Here is a 17,284-nt window from a genome sequence, read left to right as displayed (position 1 = left end):
TAAGAAACATGCAGCACACAAGAAATTATACTGGAACAATCTGAAAAAAAAGTTGTAAGCAAATTTAAATAATATAAGTAAAATGAAATATGGCCAGAGTGGACATACATTCCATGGTTATTTCTTCCCTAAGCCATTTTGGTAGGCTGACAGCCAAGCACAGCAAAGAGCCAGCCATTTAACTGTGTGCTGGGAAGCAGGATCACTTCTTAAGTTAACAAGACCTTTTTTTATTATTTATTTTTGTAACCCTTGGGGTTTCTTTTCCCTGGACAGCTCTGGAACACGTGCTGGACAGGCTGTCATTACTTGCATTATTAGCTCTGATAAGCACACAGCTCTAGGTGGTATAGCTGCAGGCTAAGGTACCGGGCTGGGTACAGATGGACCCTGTGCTCATGCAGAGCACTATTGAATGTACAGGGGCTCCCCATAGGGACACATGTGAACCCAGCCTGACCAAGCCAATTGTAAGGGCCCATACTTGTGGAATAGCTTTATTTCCTACAGTACTGATGCATTTATCACAATTTCCTAAAGACAAAAAGAAACAGAGGTCTACTAATAGGAGTTTCTGAAACATGGACTTAACATAAAGCAGAAAAATCCTACATTGAGAGCAAGTTAAATGAGTATCTCTGCCCTCAGTGTAAACAACTCCATTTCATGCATGTGTGTACACTCCACAGCACACAAACCAAGTCACAAGAGCTTTGATTACTTAATTACACAGCTTATGTTCATAGCTTATAATTGTTTACAGCATAAAAAGCATAGCCTCTTTACTCTGATTAACACCTATCCCTGTGTACTAACAAGACAAATTTATTCCAGGAATAATCTCACAATGGATTTATGAGATGGTAAATCTACTGATCACAAAACTGCTTAAGCTTCATTTCCCATGGTTTGGTTTTTCCCCTTCACCCAGACGAAAAGGTGTACAACAAAATAACTGAAGTTCTGCAACCACCTTTTTATTTTAATAGAGGTATTAATGTGGGGTTTTGCTCGCCTATTTGATAAAAAACATTGTTTCAGAAATACTCAGTTACCACTTCTAACTTTCACACAATTTGATCAAAGTTGGCTTACAGGTGACAGAAGAATGACAGGGAGATGGATGTACCCACAAACATTATTTTCCTAAAGATACAAAACTAAATTCTACACAGGAGAAAGAAGGAAGAAATTATAATTTTGCTTAACATCACAGAAAAAGCATAACATTTGCCTTTAAAATTTATGGAGGGAGGAAGATGGAGAAGCTGCAAGGTAATGGTCCACAGCTCACAGCTCAAGAACCTCCAATACTGGCTGCTGCCACAGAAAATGAAGATGCTGAAACCAAAGTCCTCATGTTACACAAAGTTCAGAGGAGAAAAACGCATTCACACTGTGCCTTTGGTTAACCTCAAACAATATTATAAAAATACCAAGCTCTCAAAATACTTTTAATCAACATCTTTCAAATGACCCACACTACTGCAATTGCTTTTCCTCTTCATTTTTTCCCCAACAGGTATAGAATTCAAAGTAAAAATGATTCAACTATTGTTCAAATGAAAAAAAAAAGGTCTGTTAAGTCCTTCTGGCAGCACTGGAAGGCACCTAGTACATGATACCACTGTCCTTTGGCATGTATTACTGTAACACTACTTTTTAAAATTTTTTGGAGAACGTCTAAAAGCAGCTGCTTAAAAATACCCTGGTCCACTTTCTCTAGACTTGACTCTAGTCATAAAGTGCCCTAGTGATAAAACTCCAGAAACTTCCTTTGAAGTTTCTTAAATAACAGCAAAACACAAAAAGCCACATGCCACTGGGGAAACAATTGTTCTTCCTGCCATGGTAAAAGTTGCTGAAACAATTCAGGGAAAAGAGTATGGCAACAAACTAAAATGCACTCCTTTGTCAGTAAATGCTGTTGGAAGATGCATAGAAGACCCTGCTAAAGATTTGAAGAAACAAGTGTTAAAACAAGTTACATAGTGTGGGAGGTTTGCTATACAGTTGAGTGGAAGTACAGAAGTTTTTAACCTCTCACACCTTGTGGTATTTGCATTTCAACCATGAAATGCACAAAAATATATATTTTTTTGTGAGCCACTACAGGAAAGATGTACTAGAGAAGATCTATTCCCAAAAGAAAGTGGCATCTTGAATAAAAAACAATGTATTATGGAAAAACTGTGCAAATGTAGCTTTGACTGGAATAAAAAGGGATTCCAGACTAAGGCTACAGAAAGAGCACTGCACATGAAACTCCTTCACTGCCTCACTCAGGGGTGACCTATTGCAGCATAGTTGGAGCCAGGAGTGCACAATGTGCTAGAGGATGGCATCGATATTATAACTTGACAAAAACAAGCCATCAAACAGTGGCATCTTTACCAGACTTTGTAATGAGATGGGGAGGGACCACAAAAATCCCTAGCAGAGATAGGTAGCACAGAGAGGTTTGTTTTCTGGGTAACTTGTGGTAAAGTGCTTCAAAGAGCCCTCTTTTCTAAAAAAAATGTGTCAGGTTTGACAAGTGCTTCGAATCCACTGACCTTTTCAGTGATGACAAGTGGCTGTGAGCAGTTTGTTACCTAGCAGGAATTTCCAAAAACTAAACACTCAATGTGTCCCTTTAAGGTGAAGGTGTCATTTTAATAATGACTAAGAAAGTAACTCCTTTGCAAAAGAAACTTGCATTTTGGAGAAAGCATTTTGAAAACAGGAATTTGGATATGTTCACCTAATTATGTAATTTTTGGTCTGGTTTTGTTAGTGAACAAAATATGTGTCACCTACAAAAGCCTCCTATATCTGTACGCTTCAAAAGGATATCAAAAGAACTTTCTAACCTGTTAAAAATCTTCCCATGGAGAGTTTTAGGGGGTTGAAAACACTGAGGTGCAACACCTTCTCCTTAGTTTGGAGGAAAAACTGATTGACATCAGGGGAGAAGATAATTTATTAGCCCAATTTCAAGTAAACCATTTGCAAAACTTGTGGATAGGACTGAAAAATGAGTATAGTTAAGTAAAATTTAGTAAGTGCGAGCAACTGTGTACTCCTTCCACGGGGATCTATGCACCTCTGTAAGGTATCTTTTCCAGGCACCTATTCAGATTAAGTGTTGAAATACACTGAATTTAGAACCAGGTATTCAAATTCCTACATCACAGTGTTAAAGATTTTAAAAACTATGATGCATGTCCAGTCATACAGATCTCAATAAAAAGTACTGTTATTAACAGTAATCTTTTTAGACTGACACATACTTTAAAATATTTAACGTACTGTTTATTTCACCTTTATTGCATCCTTTTTTAAACTTCTATTTTTATGGTTTTTGTAATGTACATAACACACAGTACAGTGATACATTTACACAATTTGTAAATGAATACACCTATATTGGGATTGTGCAGTCAGAAATTTTTTACTGATGGGGTGCATGAACAAAAGAAGTTTAAAGAGCTCAGATCTGGATGACCAGATGCAAATGCCCTCTACTGAAAGCCAACACGTGTACAGAATAATTCAGTGGCTTTTCATCCATTCTTAAATCCCTCTTATACCAGCATTCTTGGCTAACCTGTGTGTAAGCAGCTCTCAGCAGAGGGGTGACACCACTTCAAAGAGTTATTAAAGAGTTATTAATTTAAAGAGTCCAGTACTCTTCACAAGAAAATGAAAGCAGAAGGGCACTACATCACCCTATTTCAACATCTGTCTAGTAACATGTGTGTGTTCATGTGCATGGATCGTTTCAATGCTGGGGCAAGGAAAGGATGCAGTACGTTGGGAATATTTAAACTAATTTGTTATAATGAGAGAAGCTTTAACTGAAGGTTTGTATGAGGCAGTTCAATTTATTTAAGCATTAAATACTTCATACAGAAACACAGTAACTCTTGTGCTGCTCTGCCACCACCAGACTGAGATGTGAAAAAATATGTAATAATCATACCAGATTCTACAGCCCTTGAGAGTAAGTAATTTTGGAAAATAGTATACATCACCAAGCAGCCAAAGTCAACACAGCAGATTTATATGCTTCAGTACTGTTTTCACAGTGAGCTGATAAGATGGAGATCACACACACTAATTCTCTGACTACATGATTTCAAAAACAAGGATTATATTCAGGTCACAAAAGTGAGTACATCCGATCTCCTAATGAATATTTGACTCTTACCTTGCACCTTATCTGAACACAGCTCCTTGGCTCGATCCCTCATTATTTGTGGAATCAAAACATCTTTTTCTACATGCCTCAGCTTAGCATTTTCTGCAAGAGTGAAAAAAAATATAATTTTGAAAAAAAAAATTATCTATACATCAGAAAAAGTCAATCTAAAGAAATAACACAGCACTGTTTATATAACATACAGGAGTAGACTGAAACTGTCACAAACAGCAGCAGAAAGTACCATGAAAGGGCCACACAGATCAAAAGGATGGAAAGTCCAAAATTTGCTCAAATACAAATATGAGCATTATCCTGAATATTTCTACTCTGCTTAATATGCACTGTGAACCAAAAACAAAGGAGCAAATTCTGGCAGCACATGTGAATTTCTGCCTTATTGAATAAAAAAATCTACACACAGACAGCAGAGCAGTTAAATACTTTTATTTCTGGATACTAATATTTTTCTATACGCATGATCTGTATGTACTCTTTCATTCACTGACACAAAGTCGAGAAAAACAGCACATACTACAGCACAACTTAGAATTTGTATGGCTATGTGGAACACTTCAGTTCTTAAGAAGAAAATTAAGTCTATTCAATGGACGATCTAGAAGCTTTTTCATTCAGAAATTCAGCTTAATGCTGCTGCCTGATTTCTACACTTAAAAGCAAAGTTTTAGTTTGCTTTCAGTTGTCTACAGAATTCTTCTGAGTACAGCTAGTGATTTAGAATAAACACAGACCATTACAAAAAAAAAAAAAATGCTGCTTTTCCAAATCCACTTTCTTCAAAACAATGGGATGGGAATTCATCAAGAACAGGTTTTGCTTTCTGAGTTTATAACCCTTTCTGAGTTTATAACCCTTTAAAGGACATTTGCTCAGAACACAGCAGTCCAATGCAGTTATACCAAATACCTGGTTTTCATCTTCAAACACACTATTTTTTCATCCTTTGAAGTTGATATCACATTTCAGAATAGCATCAGTTCTGAAATAGCATCATATGAAAACTCTACCATCAAATAGAGTTATTTTGGGTGACAATAATTTCAATTTAAAATCACTTATTAAAAAGAAAAGGAGATGAAATGACAAAAAAGTAAAAGTGCAATATATTGAAACTAAGGAAAGAAGAAGATTTTAAGTAACAGCTTTCAAACACTATTTTTATTAGCATTTTTGGTTTCTTCTCCATCAAAAAACAACTGAAACCAACACTTGTCATTCTTAAGTCAACATCTTTTAAAATTTACTAATGCTAAGAGATTACATTATGAGATTACACAGTATTGCATATGTGATATTACTAGTGGAATCTAGCAACAACAGAGAATTACAATGAGCAATATACAGAATCTGAACTAAAGACATTTCTCCTCAAAAACATCCTTCTTAGCATTTCTACAGCAGGAAAAAAAACCCTCTATTCTGTACATACAACAGAAACACTAAAAACAAATAGCTCATGACTTAGATTTGCTTCAATGCACTGATTTTCATATTAAAATATTACAAATACCAGATTTCTACAAATATATTATTTTACAGATAAAATATTACAAATATCTCTCATTTTAACTTTCTGCAGGTGCAATTACTGTACCAAACACTTGTTACAGTACATAGGCTACAGACAACACAAAGCTGTCAGTAGACTTCCAAGCATGTTTTGTTAACAGGACAAATCAGTTCAGCTGAATGACATGGCAGGAACTGGCACTACCACGCTACCTGTCCCCACTCACTCTAGTCAAAGCAAGCTGGCACTGCAGCCTTCCTGCCCTCTCCCCATCCCTACAATGCTCTTTTCCCTCTGCCCACACAGACAGACTCAGCAGCCCTGTGGTCAATGAAAGGGGAAGTTCATTTCCTTTAAAGGTAAATAAATTTCCTGTTAGGTAATTTTTCACCTAGGCAAATTCCCTGATCCTGTTCACGGTATAACTCCAAAGCTGCCCATACGAGGGAATTCAGTGAGATGAGGACAAGAAGAAAGACTGAAGTATCATGAGTACCACTGGCTCAAATTACAGCCTAAATTTCTGCACCCCACACTTTCTTTTTCTAAACTCAACTTGGCTATACTGGTGCTTGGAGTACACAGATACAAACGCAGATATAGTGAATCAAGTGGGTTGCTACCTGTCACCAAAAGGGAAGTTTTACCAGTGCCACATTGCCCTCACTCACCCCCATCACATCATCATTCTTCTGCACCTAACCTAGCAGTGAGTTAGCAGGTCAAAACAGAAAACTAACTGAAATACATGTGAAAAAGTGTTTCTCAGCTCATTTACACTTTGGACTAATTACATCTACTTATCTACTTCCCATAATTAGCATTATAGAACATCCTGAGTTGGAAGGGACCCACAAGAATCACCAAGTCCAACCCTTGACTCTGCACAGGTTCCACTTTTATACCACAGCATACATGGAAATGTAGCAGAGAGGAGAGAAGTCTTTAGGGCCTGGGAAGAGCAGTTGGGTTTCCCCTGCTGGCAAAGCTGGCCAGAAGCATCCACGATTTTCACAATGACAAAGCACAGGCCTCCAGTGCAAGATCAGCCATCCCTCTACTGACAAAGAGGAGAAGTGGGTAGGAATGCAACTAAAGGCTCGAAAGGAAACAGGACACAGGGTCATCCGGGAAAAACAAGCAAGCAAGCAAGCAAGCAAAGAAAAAGAAACCCAAAAAAGGACTTCCCTGATAGCCCAGAACAGTCAAAAAAGATTGCTGGGTTTTCTCTTAGGTTAAACACCCAATCTTCTGTTTGATTATTCAAAAGAAAGAGGCTAAGACTGATAGCAAGGAGTAGCTCTACTGGTGTTAACACCAGCACAACCAGAACCGTGACAGAACTGTGCTCCAGGCAAATTCCTTCTTTTTATTCCCATGTTGTCAAGTCTACAAATGCTGAAAATGCAGGAAGGAGAGGGTACATCAGGACACTGGGCAGCATCCAGTAGGAAGAATGAGAAGAGCTACAACAGTAGTTCAAAAGTAATTATACAACAGTATAAAGGAAACTACAGCAAAGGATATTTATAAACTCATCTACAGTTTTTTAAGAATCTCTGTTGTGAAGTACCAGTTTCCATGGTTGTTTTTTTAATTTAAAAAAAAATGTTTGTATTTACAGAATTTTGCTTTTGTATTTTTAATTAGAAAATATTTAGTACTTAACAATGGTTGGACTTGATGGTTTTAAACCTAGCCTAAGTGACTGCATGAAAAGCCCAAGCAATTTTAATTATCTTATACTGTCTAAGTTTCAGGCTCTGGGTACAACTACCTCTCCAAATAGCTCAAATGCAGATGTTCAGTTTAAGCAGTACTGTATTTACTTGTGAGTTTCTACTGGAACATCTTGAATATTCTTCCTTGGTTCTAAAATATCCATTGCATTACAATCACAGTGATTTTCCTTCAACAATATTAAAACACTTCACTGTAGTCAGTATCCCTAGGATTTATATAAAATATTTAAGAAAAATAAGGTGCAAATATTAAAAATAGCAGATACCAGCTAAAGCAAATGTCACAAGCAAATTTCACAAGCAAAGTACCTGCACTTCTGACACTGATGTACAAGCACTTGCAAGATCACCATCAATTCAAGCTATTCATCTCTGCAGTAACATATATGGCAACAACTTTCAAAGAACACCTCAGAAGCAAGACTTCGTCAAAAAATAGGACACAACCACGATGTAAAACCATCAACTCCTTTTGCCTTTTTTCAACTATATCACAGTTTCCAAAATAAGAACATTTTTCCCCTTTCACAAGTTCACCATTCTGCACTAAGAAAGGTACTTACTCTAATATTACCAGATTTGCTACAGACTAGGCTCTACAGAAGAATCTGCATTTCAACAGTCTTACTCCTGTTTTATTTCATCATGAAAATATTATTCCCACACAAGTAAGAAATATATTTTCCTACAGTTTGCCTTCTGCATTTGGAAGTTGATACCTTTGGTATCACCCACATCCTCCACACTTTTTCTGGTCTTCTGGGTAGGCTGTTTGAAGAGATTGTGGCCTTTTGCCACAAAGTGAACCACCACACCACCCCTCAGCTTCCAGAGGGCCAGACAAATGTAGCAGCAGCTTTTTCTTCTCCCTCTGCCAGCCCAAACTTGGGCATTTTTGTTAGATCAATTTAATACTCTGATAGCTTACCCTTACCTTACCTTCTGATGAAATTTCGAAGTACCATCAAACATTACAAGGGACAGATGGATGAACACAGCTAATCAAGTAAAGGTTACAAAACAAAGACTGAATACTACAAATACTAAAAAATAAGTGTTTTGTAAAAACATACACAAAAGTTAGCCAGAATTAAAACCAAATGCAGGCTTCCAGGGGCTACAGCTAACTCACTAGCTACTTGAAAATGTAAATCTACAGGCAAGGAATCTGTGTGACAGAACTACTGAATGTTTCCTAAAGACGGATCAGCAGATTCCAGAATGCTCCTCTTGGGGATAAGGAACAGATGAGAACATAAAGAACAGTTAAAGAAGTTACAAGTTTGCAGGAAAAGAAAAAAGACAAAAGGTCAGAAAGCTACAGAAAAGAGAATACCTTTGTGAAAGAGAAACTGCTTTCCATAAAACCTCAGCCCAGTGTAAAGAATTAAAGAGAGAGATTACTTAACTGGGAGATACCCTTATTCACTAAATCACTAAGAAACATTTATGATTTGTGGGGTTTTTTAACAAATAAAATCTGTGGGGTTTGGCAAATCTCAGTGCTCATGGTTCTCGTTGCATACAATATGTAGGGCACAAGACTACAGTTGTAATAATAGCCTTCTGCAGTTGATCAAAACCCTCAGCTGCAAAAGCTCTTTATTGCCATGGAAGGCCAAGGACCACAGCTGGTCAGTTTAATAGTTTTCTTTTTTTTTTTAATGATCAAACCCCAAGAAACTAATATACATTAACAGGAACAAGAACATCCCAACCACTAGAACACATGAAATTCACTCTGCATGGAAGCTGGGAAAACAGGTGACAAATACTTTGCTGACTTTCTAGCCTCTGACCAAAGGACTCAGGATGATCTCGAGAACAAGCACCGTGTGCTGCATGCAGCAGACCTTTAAAGGGGAGAGGAGAATGAAATGAATGAAAGCTGCTTTACAGTCCTAACAACAAAAGGGACTCCAGCAGCTTCTCATATTAATTAGAACACTATTACAAGAAGAGGATACCAAGACAAAAGTGTTCCTAGGAGAGTATCCTGAGAGAAGTCATGTAATCTCCCCACTTCATCTAACACAGCTAGTAACTGACTTGCTCACCCTTTACTCATCCTGCTGGTAGTCCACAGCTCTGCTCTCACCTCTTTCATGACTTCAGGTAGCAGGGACACATTACTCAGGAAAGCTGAAATCTGCTCTATCCAGCTACTTAAAGAACCTCACACTTTTCTCCATCCAAGGGGAACTGAGCCAAGCAATTCCAGCAACAGTCTTTGAAATGTGCATTTCTAGTTATACATCCTACAATTAGGATTTCTTGATTTTCTATTTAGCCACATTCAAAAAATGTTCAAAATAGTACTTTAAATACTATTGCTTCTTCATTAAGAATCACAGTACTTATGAAGAACAAAGAAACCTTTAGTAACTTTACATAATTTTAATTAGCAATTTTACTACCTCATGCTTTTCTTGAAATTCTAGTTCTATTAACTTTTAAGCATCAGTTATGTTCCTTACAAGAAAAAATACTGTAGAAAGTTCAGTCAAGGTTCATGAATCCAAGTTAAAATACAACACTAAATATATAAATTTGAAAAGCAATCACTTTCATTATTTTGGGAGATTGATTGAGAAATGTGGAGTCATAAAGGGGACCTTTTTTTTATTACACCTTAATATTTTTTTCCTACCAGTTGCCATCGAAGGTAAGCAGTTGTGAGTAGACAGATGTCTAAGATACTGTTCTTTTTCAAACTAAGAAATAAAACTCAAAAAGATATCAATAAGAACTTCAGCACCAGAAATAGCAGTTACTAAAGAGAAAAGGGAAGAAAACCAAGGAGATGCATGCAGAATTACCATTTTTAACCTACATCACATTTAAAGAAAATCTCCACTGCAAATAAGTTGTTTTCCTGGAAGGAAACAATAACAAGTTTATAACTAAGTTGCAAAATTGCATTAATTTAGAGGATTCAGTTGTTCTTCATGTCACTCAGTAAAAATTGTTTCTGTGAGGTAAATACTCAATTTCTTTACAAAGATTTGCTTTAGAACACTTGCCTATGAGCTAATTATAAAAATACACTGGAAAAGTAAACTTTTCTTAATAACAGAAGGAGCAGTACAGTGTCCACTGCCTGCTTATTGGCAAACACTCCTTTCATCAATCACACCATTGGTTCTAGATATTACTGTTTTTTTTACAAAAAAATAATCAGATCCATTTTAGTGCACCTATAACAGTGTTTTGAATAAGCAAATATAATTAGAGCTTAGTACTCCTCCAGGAAAAGAATGCATTCAACTCAAAATTTTCATCTCCATTATTCTGCCTAGTTTATTCCCCTTGTATTAAATAAAAATTACCATTCTTAGGTTAATTCATGTGAATCATTTATGCATATGTGCATCATAAAAACTTCTCCAACAAGTCTGTATCATTGAATCAGACTGTATCAACTACTCATAACTGTTGTTTGAAAACACTAAGTCACACATGGGAACAAATTAATTTAGAGATAGACCCATTAAAGTCATGGAAGAAAAAAAACAACTTATCTTTCTAAAATCTTAGGGTCTTTTCCTACAATTGTATTTAATGCATCAATTAATATTTTAAGTATCCAACCCTGTAGCCTTTGGGAGGTTTCTGTGCCTTTACCAACAAGTAATTCATGGGGTCAAAGCTACAGAATAATTTCAGCATCCGGATTTGTATATACCTTAGTCCTAAAAAACCCTGCAGAATCGTGTTAAAGGTAAAGAATTTTATCAGTCAAAGACATCCAGTGTGATGGACCAGGACCAAACAAATGCTACTGAGTTTAGTAATTTCATTTGCACATCAGTGTTTGCATACAAACTAGAGCCTTAAGCAGTGAGCTTCTAGAGAGGTTTTAAAGTATAGAAGGACAACATGAAATGACAGAAGTGGTATAATCCAAGTGAAACTAGATCTGTGATACCCTGAAACCCTAATTTAAAAGCAAAAGAAACTTACCAATGCAGCTTTTCTATACAGTATCCTTTTTACTTCTTCCTTAAATGTATATGGATAAATTTATTTGTACCTAAAAAATTCCAGATTTTGAGATCTTTCTAATACTGTCAGCATTTTAAATTAAGATGGAGTACAGAGATGACAACACCAGGGAAAATTTCCAAAGCTTTAACTTGTCACCATTCTATCATCACCTCAAAGTCAATTTTCACCTTTTTCACTGGCTGAATTTGTTATCTTACATTTTGCTTTCGGGCTCATGTTCCTGCAATATGGCAGTACTGGATTACGAGAATGCTGTTTGCTAAAAGTGAACAATGGCTGTATTACAGCAAGTCTGTAATGCCTAGAAAGAAAAGGAAAAGCAGACCTGACAAAGCACACTTTCTTGTTAATTACATGCAGATTGCAAATGCTCATACATCTAGTGAGTAATAACTAAAGCCAAGCCGACTTGGAGATATTTTTACACTGCTGATCACACAGCAAATCCAGTTACAGGGCCTGAAAATTAATTACAGATTAGGACTTAATATTTACTACTGGAAATATTATAATGCAGCTTTATTAACACTTAGCCTATACATTGTTCAAGTATGACGGACTTGCCAGATAGGAAAACTTAGGTTGTGAGCTACCTATAAAGGGAACACCTCAGCCCACCTCAAATCCCATCTGACAACAGATAAGAATTCCAGCAAAATGCAGAAAACACAACTAGGGCTATGGACTGACCAAGGATTAAACTAGCAGAGCCACCTCCAATTCCACCATTATAAGACTTCTGAGTGCTTCACTTGGTAACTGACACAAAATCCTCAGCACAACTTTGTCACTTAAACAAAAACACCATGCAGCAGGATTTCAGCAACCAAATACACATTCCAGGGGTTTTTCTGAGATGCCAAAATATACTAACAGCACAGACACAATTCATTTCCTACATACAGGATAGGGTTGCACGCTTTTTAAAAAGTCAAGCCCACACATATGAGCACCTCTTGTCTGAAATCAGCCCCAAGTGTATAATCCCTATTTCTTCTACGCCGTAAATAACAGTGAATGGTTTCCAAGAATTTATTGCTTACTTCCACTTGAAGTAAGAAACAGAGAAAAGTCCTGAAAAAACACAAACTATCTGAATTTTATAAACCAAACAGACCACATAAAATAGAGCTAAGCAGTGACATAAGAAACTGTGCAATAACTTGCACCAGAACCAAGTGATAAGTAAGAGATAAATCTGACCTAGAAAGAGCAAAGTACCCAATATGGATGAGGAAGGGATGCAGGAAAATCTAACAACCAGCAAATCCCCCAGTTACTACAAGAGGAGATGTTAACCACCATCCTCAATACTATTAATCAGCTGCTCTAGCACTACATAATTTTTCAGAAGTGTGTGACAAGGTGTAATGAAAAACAATGTAAATCACAAACAAAACTTTCTTTATTGAAACAAATCTGTCCAAACTCCTTGAGAGCTTGAATATTTAGCTCTTTAGCCACTCCTTTCAAGATAAAATTTACACCTTTCATTCCAAATAAAGAACATCACACACAAATGAATAGCAAGGCTTATGAATAACAGGACTGAATACCATTCTTCCTGCATTTTTTTTTTTAATTCTTTAACTGGAAGTAAGGATTAAGAGACAAATAAAAAACAATGCCTACCTTTGACTTCTGTTCCTCTGTAGTAAATGAACAATCAGTACATACAACATAAATGAATTAACATTTTGGAAACTAACATCAGGGATATGATCAAAAGACACCAGCGTTCTCTTAAGTTTCAGAGCATGAGGTGACAAGGCTAAAAGCCTGTCAGTTACACTAACACAAGGATTGCAGATGTTATTCTGGCAACTTATGTTATTAGTCACAAAACTTATCTAAAAGAAGTTTAATTAAAAGCTGAAAAAGAACAGCTGAAAAACAACTTTTCCTTCTACATTTTTCCCTTTAAATTCAGCATTGCTTTATGCCCCCTTATTTCATCCTCTCTATCTTTTGAAGCTATAATTTAATTACTTTCAGTGTATTCTTCTAGCTGTAGTCTTACTGCCCTTGCCACTTTGAAACACTTTGTCACATCCGTTCTGAAAGGCAAATTTTCTCCATCCACTGATAAAACTGTTTTATTAAACAACCTACACTTCCACCTGACATGAAGAAATAGACATCTTAAGTAGCTTAGGAAAATTATCAAGTCAGTCTTCAGATCCTTTGTTTTTAAGCCCTATGTCAAGGATAGGTACCAAAATCTATATTGTCTATCTCAGCTATTGTCCATGACTTCACTTTATGCATCTGTGAATGTTCAACTAGGGATCCAAACATCACCATCTGAAAATGAAAGATATAACCAAGTGCACAGTAAAAATAAAATGAGCTTTCTCATTACTAAAAACTGCACCCTACATAGCTTTGGAAGTGCTGCATACAAAAAACAAATTCAATGTGCTGGGCTGCAGCACATTGATTTTGGAGAAGGATGAAACAAAATAGCGTAACATTTTCTAAACTGGGAGAAGCTGTTGACTCCCTCTAAGGCAGAGAGACCCTCCAGGAAGACCTAGACAAATTAAGGGCTGAATAATCACCAACCATGTGAAGTTTAACAGTTTAACACCTGGGATGGAGCAATTCTGGATGTACAGACAGACTGGTGGAAAAGCGTCTGGAAAGCAGCACTGCAGAAAGGGAGCTGGGGACCCTGGCAAGCTGAATGAGAGTCAGCAGTGCCCTGGCAGCCAGGAGGACCAGCCCTGTCCTGGGGGCATCAGGGACACCATCACCAGCCAGGCAAGGGAGGGGATTGTCCCACTCTGCTCTGAGCTGCGGCAGCCTCACCTCAAGGCCTGTGTGTTTTGGGCACCACAATAGAAGATGGATATAAAACTTTAGGAGAACATCAAAAAGAGAGCTACAAAGTTGGTGAGGAGCCTAGAGGAGAGGAAGGGCCTAGAGCCACTCAAGGAGCAGCGGAGGTCCCTTGTTTGTTCAGCCTGGAGACTGAAGGGAAACCTCATTGCAGTCTACAGCTTTCTAACAAGGGGAAAAGCAGAAGCTTTAAGCTAAGTTAGGGAGGTTTTTTAAGATGGATATTAGGAAAAGATGGCTGGGCACCGGAACAGGTTCCCCAAGGAAGTTCTCAGGACACCAAGCCTGATTTCAAAAAGTGTTTGGACAACACACTCAGGCACACAGTATGATTCTAGGGGAAGTCTTAGGGAAATCAGGGCCAGGAACTGGACTGGAGGATGCTTGTGGGTCTATTCCAACTCAGGATAATCTGTGATTTTATGAACGTAAAACCTTCTGAACATGTTTACTACCAATTTATTTATTGGACCTAATGCCACAACCACAGTTTCTTCCCAAACTATGGCTACCAAAAAACTCCTCCCATACAAATCACAACATAATTCACAGGTTCTACAATCTGAGCTTCAGATGACTCCTTGATATTCACTCCCTACTGCCTTTCAAAGCCATGAGAATACTTATGTCTTTTGTGACCATAAAATGAAGTATCAGTCATGGTAACAATTTACAGAACTGTGATCCTCCCTCTTTTTTTCTCATATATGAGCCTAGAAGCAGTTAACAACGACGACATTAAAACCTAGCGCACCAGGGCATTTGGGTTAACACCTTGCTAATACAAACAGGGCAGCTCACACCTCTCGCAGCTATCGCTCCAGTCTCTCTACTACCTTACTTAGACATCTCCACGTTTCGTTCATTCTGAGGTTTTCAACAGAGCTGTGTAAGCCAGAAACTGATGGGGAGCGGGGGGAGGGAAGCAAAAAATAGTGGATAACAAGGTAGCAGATTTAGAGAGGTGTCAGTAAGCAATGTCACTGCTCAGGAGATGAATCTCAGCATTGGTGCCACGCAGCAGGTACCCAAAGTACACCCTTAGCAGTCCTACCACAGCTAATATACAACCACAGTATAGTTTGGAAGGAACAGATAATGTCATTATGTTACATACATAAACATGGAAGCAGAATGCTGATGACTTCAGTGTATGGTGCCATGCCTTTTTTTCTGCACTGAAATCACAACAGGTTGAATCGCTGGGATTGGCTCAGTTGGTTACAGCATGCTGCTAATAACACCAAGGTTGTGGGTTTGATCCCATTATGGACCATTTACCCAAGAGTCAAACTCGATGATCCTTGTGGGTCCCTTACAACTCAGCGTTTTCTGTGAATCTGTGAATTAACTAATGTAGTAACTAGGCTTTTTCCAAAGGACAACTGGGAAGTGAAACTGCTCTGCAGATGAACATCCACCAATTGAAATGCCATGGTAAGTTCTATAACGTTTTCTTAATTGAGTAATAGATCAATGCTTAGAGGATACAATCAATAAACCCAGAATGTAACTACTCTATGAACGCCTTGTTTGCAAGGCCTGGAGAGCCAGGTGCAAGACAGGTTTCCATCAGAAACTGAGAGCCTGGCCTTGGCCAGCATCCTTCAGCTTTTGGAGAAGCAGCCACAGGCGGCAGGGACGGAGGTGCACAGCCACGACCACTGCAGGTCCCCACCACCTACGGGAGACTCAACACCTTGCATTAGCTAAAGGGAATGGCCTTTTAAGACACCAAGCCGAAGGCACCTGACTCGGAAATTCTGGGCACAGTAAGAGAACACTACATGGGTATAAAGGCCACGGGCTTACATTCACTCCTGAGGACACGTGTCTATAACCATTCGAACAAGACCTCGGTAGCACGAAGCCGAGGACAACATCATCTCGATGCTTTGCCTTTACGTTTGTTACACAGCCAGAGCGGCTACAGCAGGCACCCGCGGGCGCCTGGACGCCCCGGAGCTGCCTTCGCCCCGCGTCCTGCCGCTGGAGGTCACGGCAGCAGAGCGGCAAGGAGGGAAGCAGGGAGGTGGTTCCGGGAGCCCGCTGAGGGCACCAGGAACGTCCCAGTCCGCCGGGAACCTCGCGGAGGCCGGGCCGGAGCCCCCCGGGCGGCCCTTCCCAGCACCCACCGGCGGTGCGCCGCAGCCCAGGCTGCCGCCCTCTCCGGGGGTGTGAAGGGCCAGCGGAAAGCGACGGGGGTTTCCCACAGGAAGCCTTGGCGAGGCGAGCGGCGGCGGGGGGAGAGGAGGGCGGGGGTGAAGTGAGTATGTCTGGGGGGCGCTCCGCCACCCCGCCGTCCTCCCTTCTTCCCTCCCTCTTTCCCGCCCGCCCGTCGGCCGCCCCTACCTGCGGCGCCGGGGGCAGGCTCCATCTGCGGCCCCACGCAGCGGCGGCAGCTGCGCACACCGTGCGCGCGCTTCCCCGGGTTTGCGGCGCATGCGCGGCACTGCCCGACCGCTCCTCCCCGCGTCGGGCGGAGACCGGGGCTGGGAGCGCTGGGGGCGAGGGGTGCCGCGCGCGGAGGGTGCCGCGCGTGTGGGCGGCCCTGAGGCACCGTGACTGGGCCGCCACTGCGGTGAGCGGCGCCGAGGGACCGTGGGTGGGCTGATACTCAGTGGGTCACCGAGGGATCACAGAATGGGTCAGGTTGAAAAGGGGCCACAGTGGATCATCTGGTCCAACCTACCTGCGCAAACAGGGTCATCCTGGAGGATTGCGTCCGCATCGTTCTGGAGTGTCTCTCGTGAGGGACACTCCACATCGTCTCTGGGCAAGCCGTTCCAGTGCGTGGTCACCCGCACAGTAAAGAAATTCTTTCTCATGTTCAGGTGGAGTTCCCTGTGCCTCAGACTCTGCTGGTTGTCTCTAGCCCTATTCTTTGGCACCACCGAGCAGAGCCCGGCTCCATCCTCTTAAAGTGGGAGTGCCCGCCACCCCCACTTTAGATATTTATATACGTTGATAAGTTCCCCT

At 39.8% G+C, this 17,284-nt stretch overlaps 1 protein-coding gene across 1 annotated transcript in view; it reads right to left on the bottom strand.

The window, feature by feature from the left end:
• The window catches only part of CMC1 (C-X9-C motif containing 1), a 42,212-nt gene extending 25,448 nt beyond the window's left edge, over positions 1-16,764 (bottom strand). Inside the window, exons 1-2 of the mRNA XM_041466252.1 lie at positions 16,658-16,764; positions 4,193-4,285 (exon numbers count right to left, since the gene is read on the bottom strand). Coding sequence (XP_041322186.1) covers positions 4,193-4,285; positions 16,658-16,682 — 118 coding nt within the window. The 5' untranslated portion in view covers positions 16,683-16,764. The remainder of the gene's footprint in view (positions 1-4,192; positions 4,286-16,657) is intronic.
• Between the last annotated feature and the right edge of the window lie 520 nt (positions 16,765-17,284).

The sequence above is a fragment of the Pyrgilauda ruficollis genome, unplaced genomic scaffold (genome assembly GCF_017590135.1).
Source record: "Pyrgilauda ruficollis isolate IOZ18807 unplaced genomic scaffold, ASM1759013v1 scaffold2, whole genome shotgun sequence".
Taxonomy (NCBI): Eukaryota; Metazoa; Chordata; class Aves; order Passeriformes; family Passeridae; genus Pyrgilauda; species Pyrgilauda ruficollis.
Note: the sequence above shows the minus strand (reverse complement) of the source record. Positions and strands in the feature narration are given on the sequence as shown.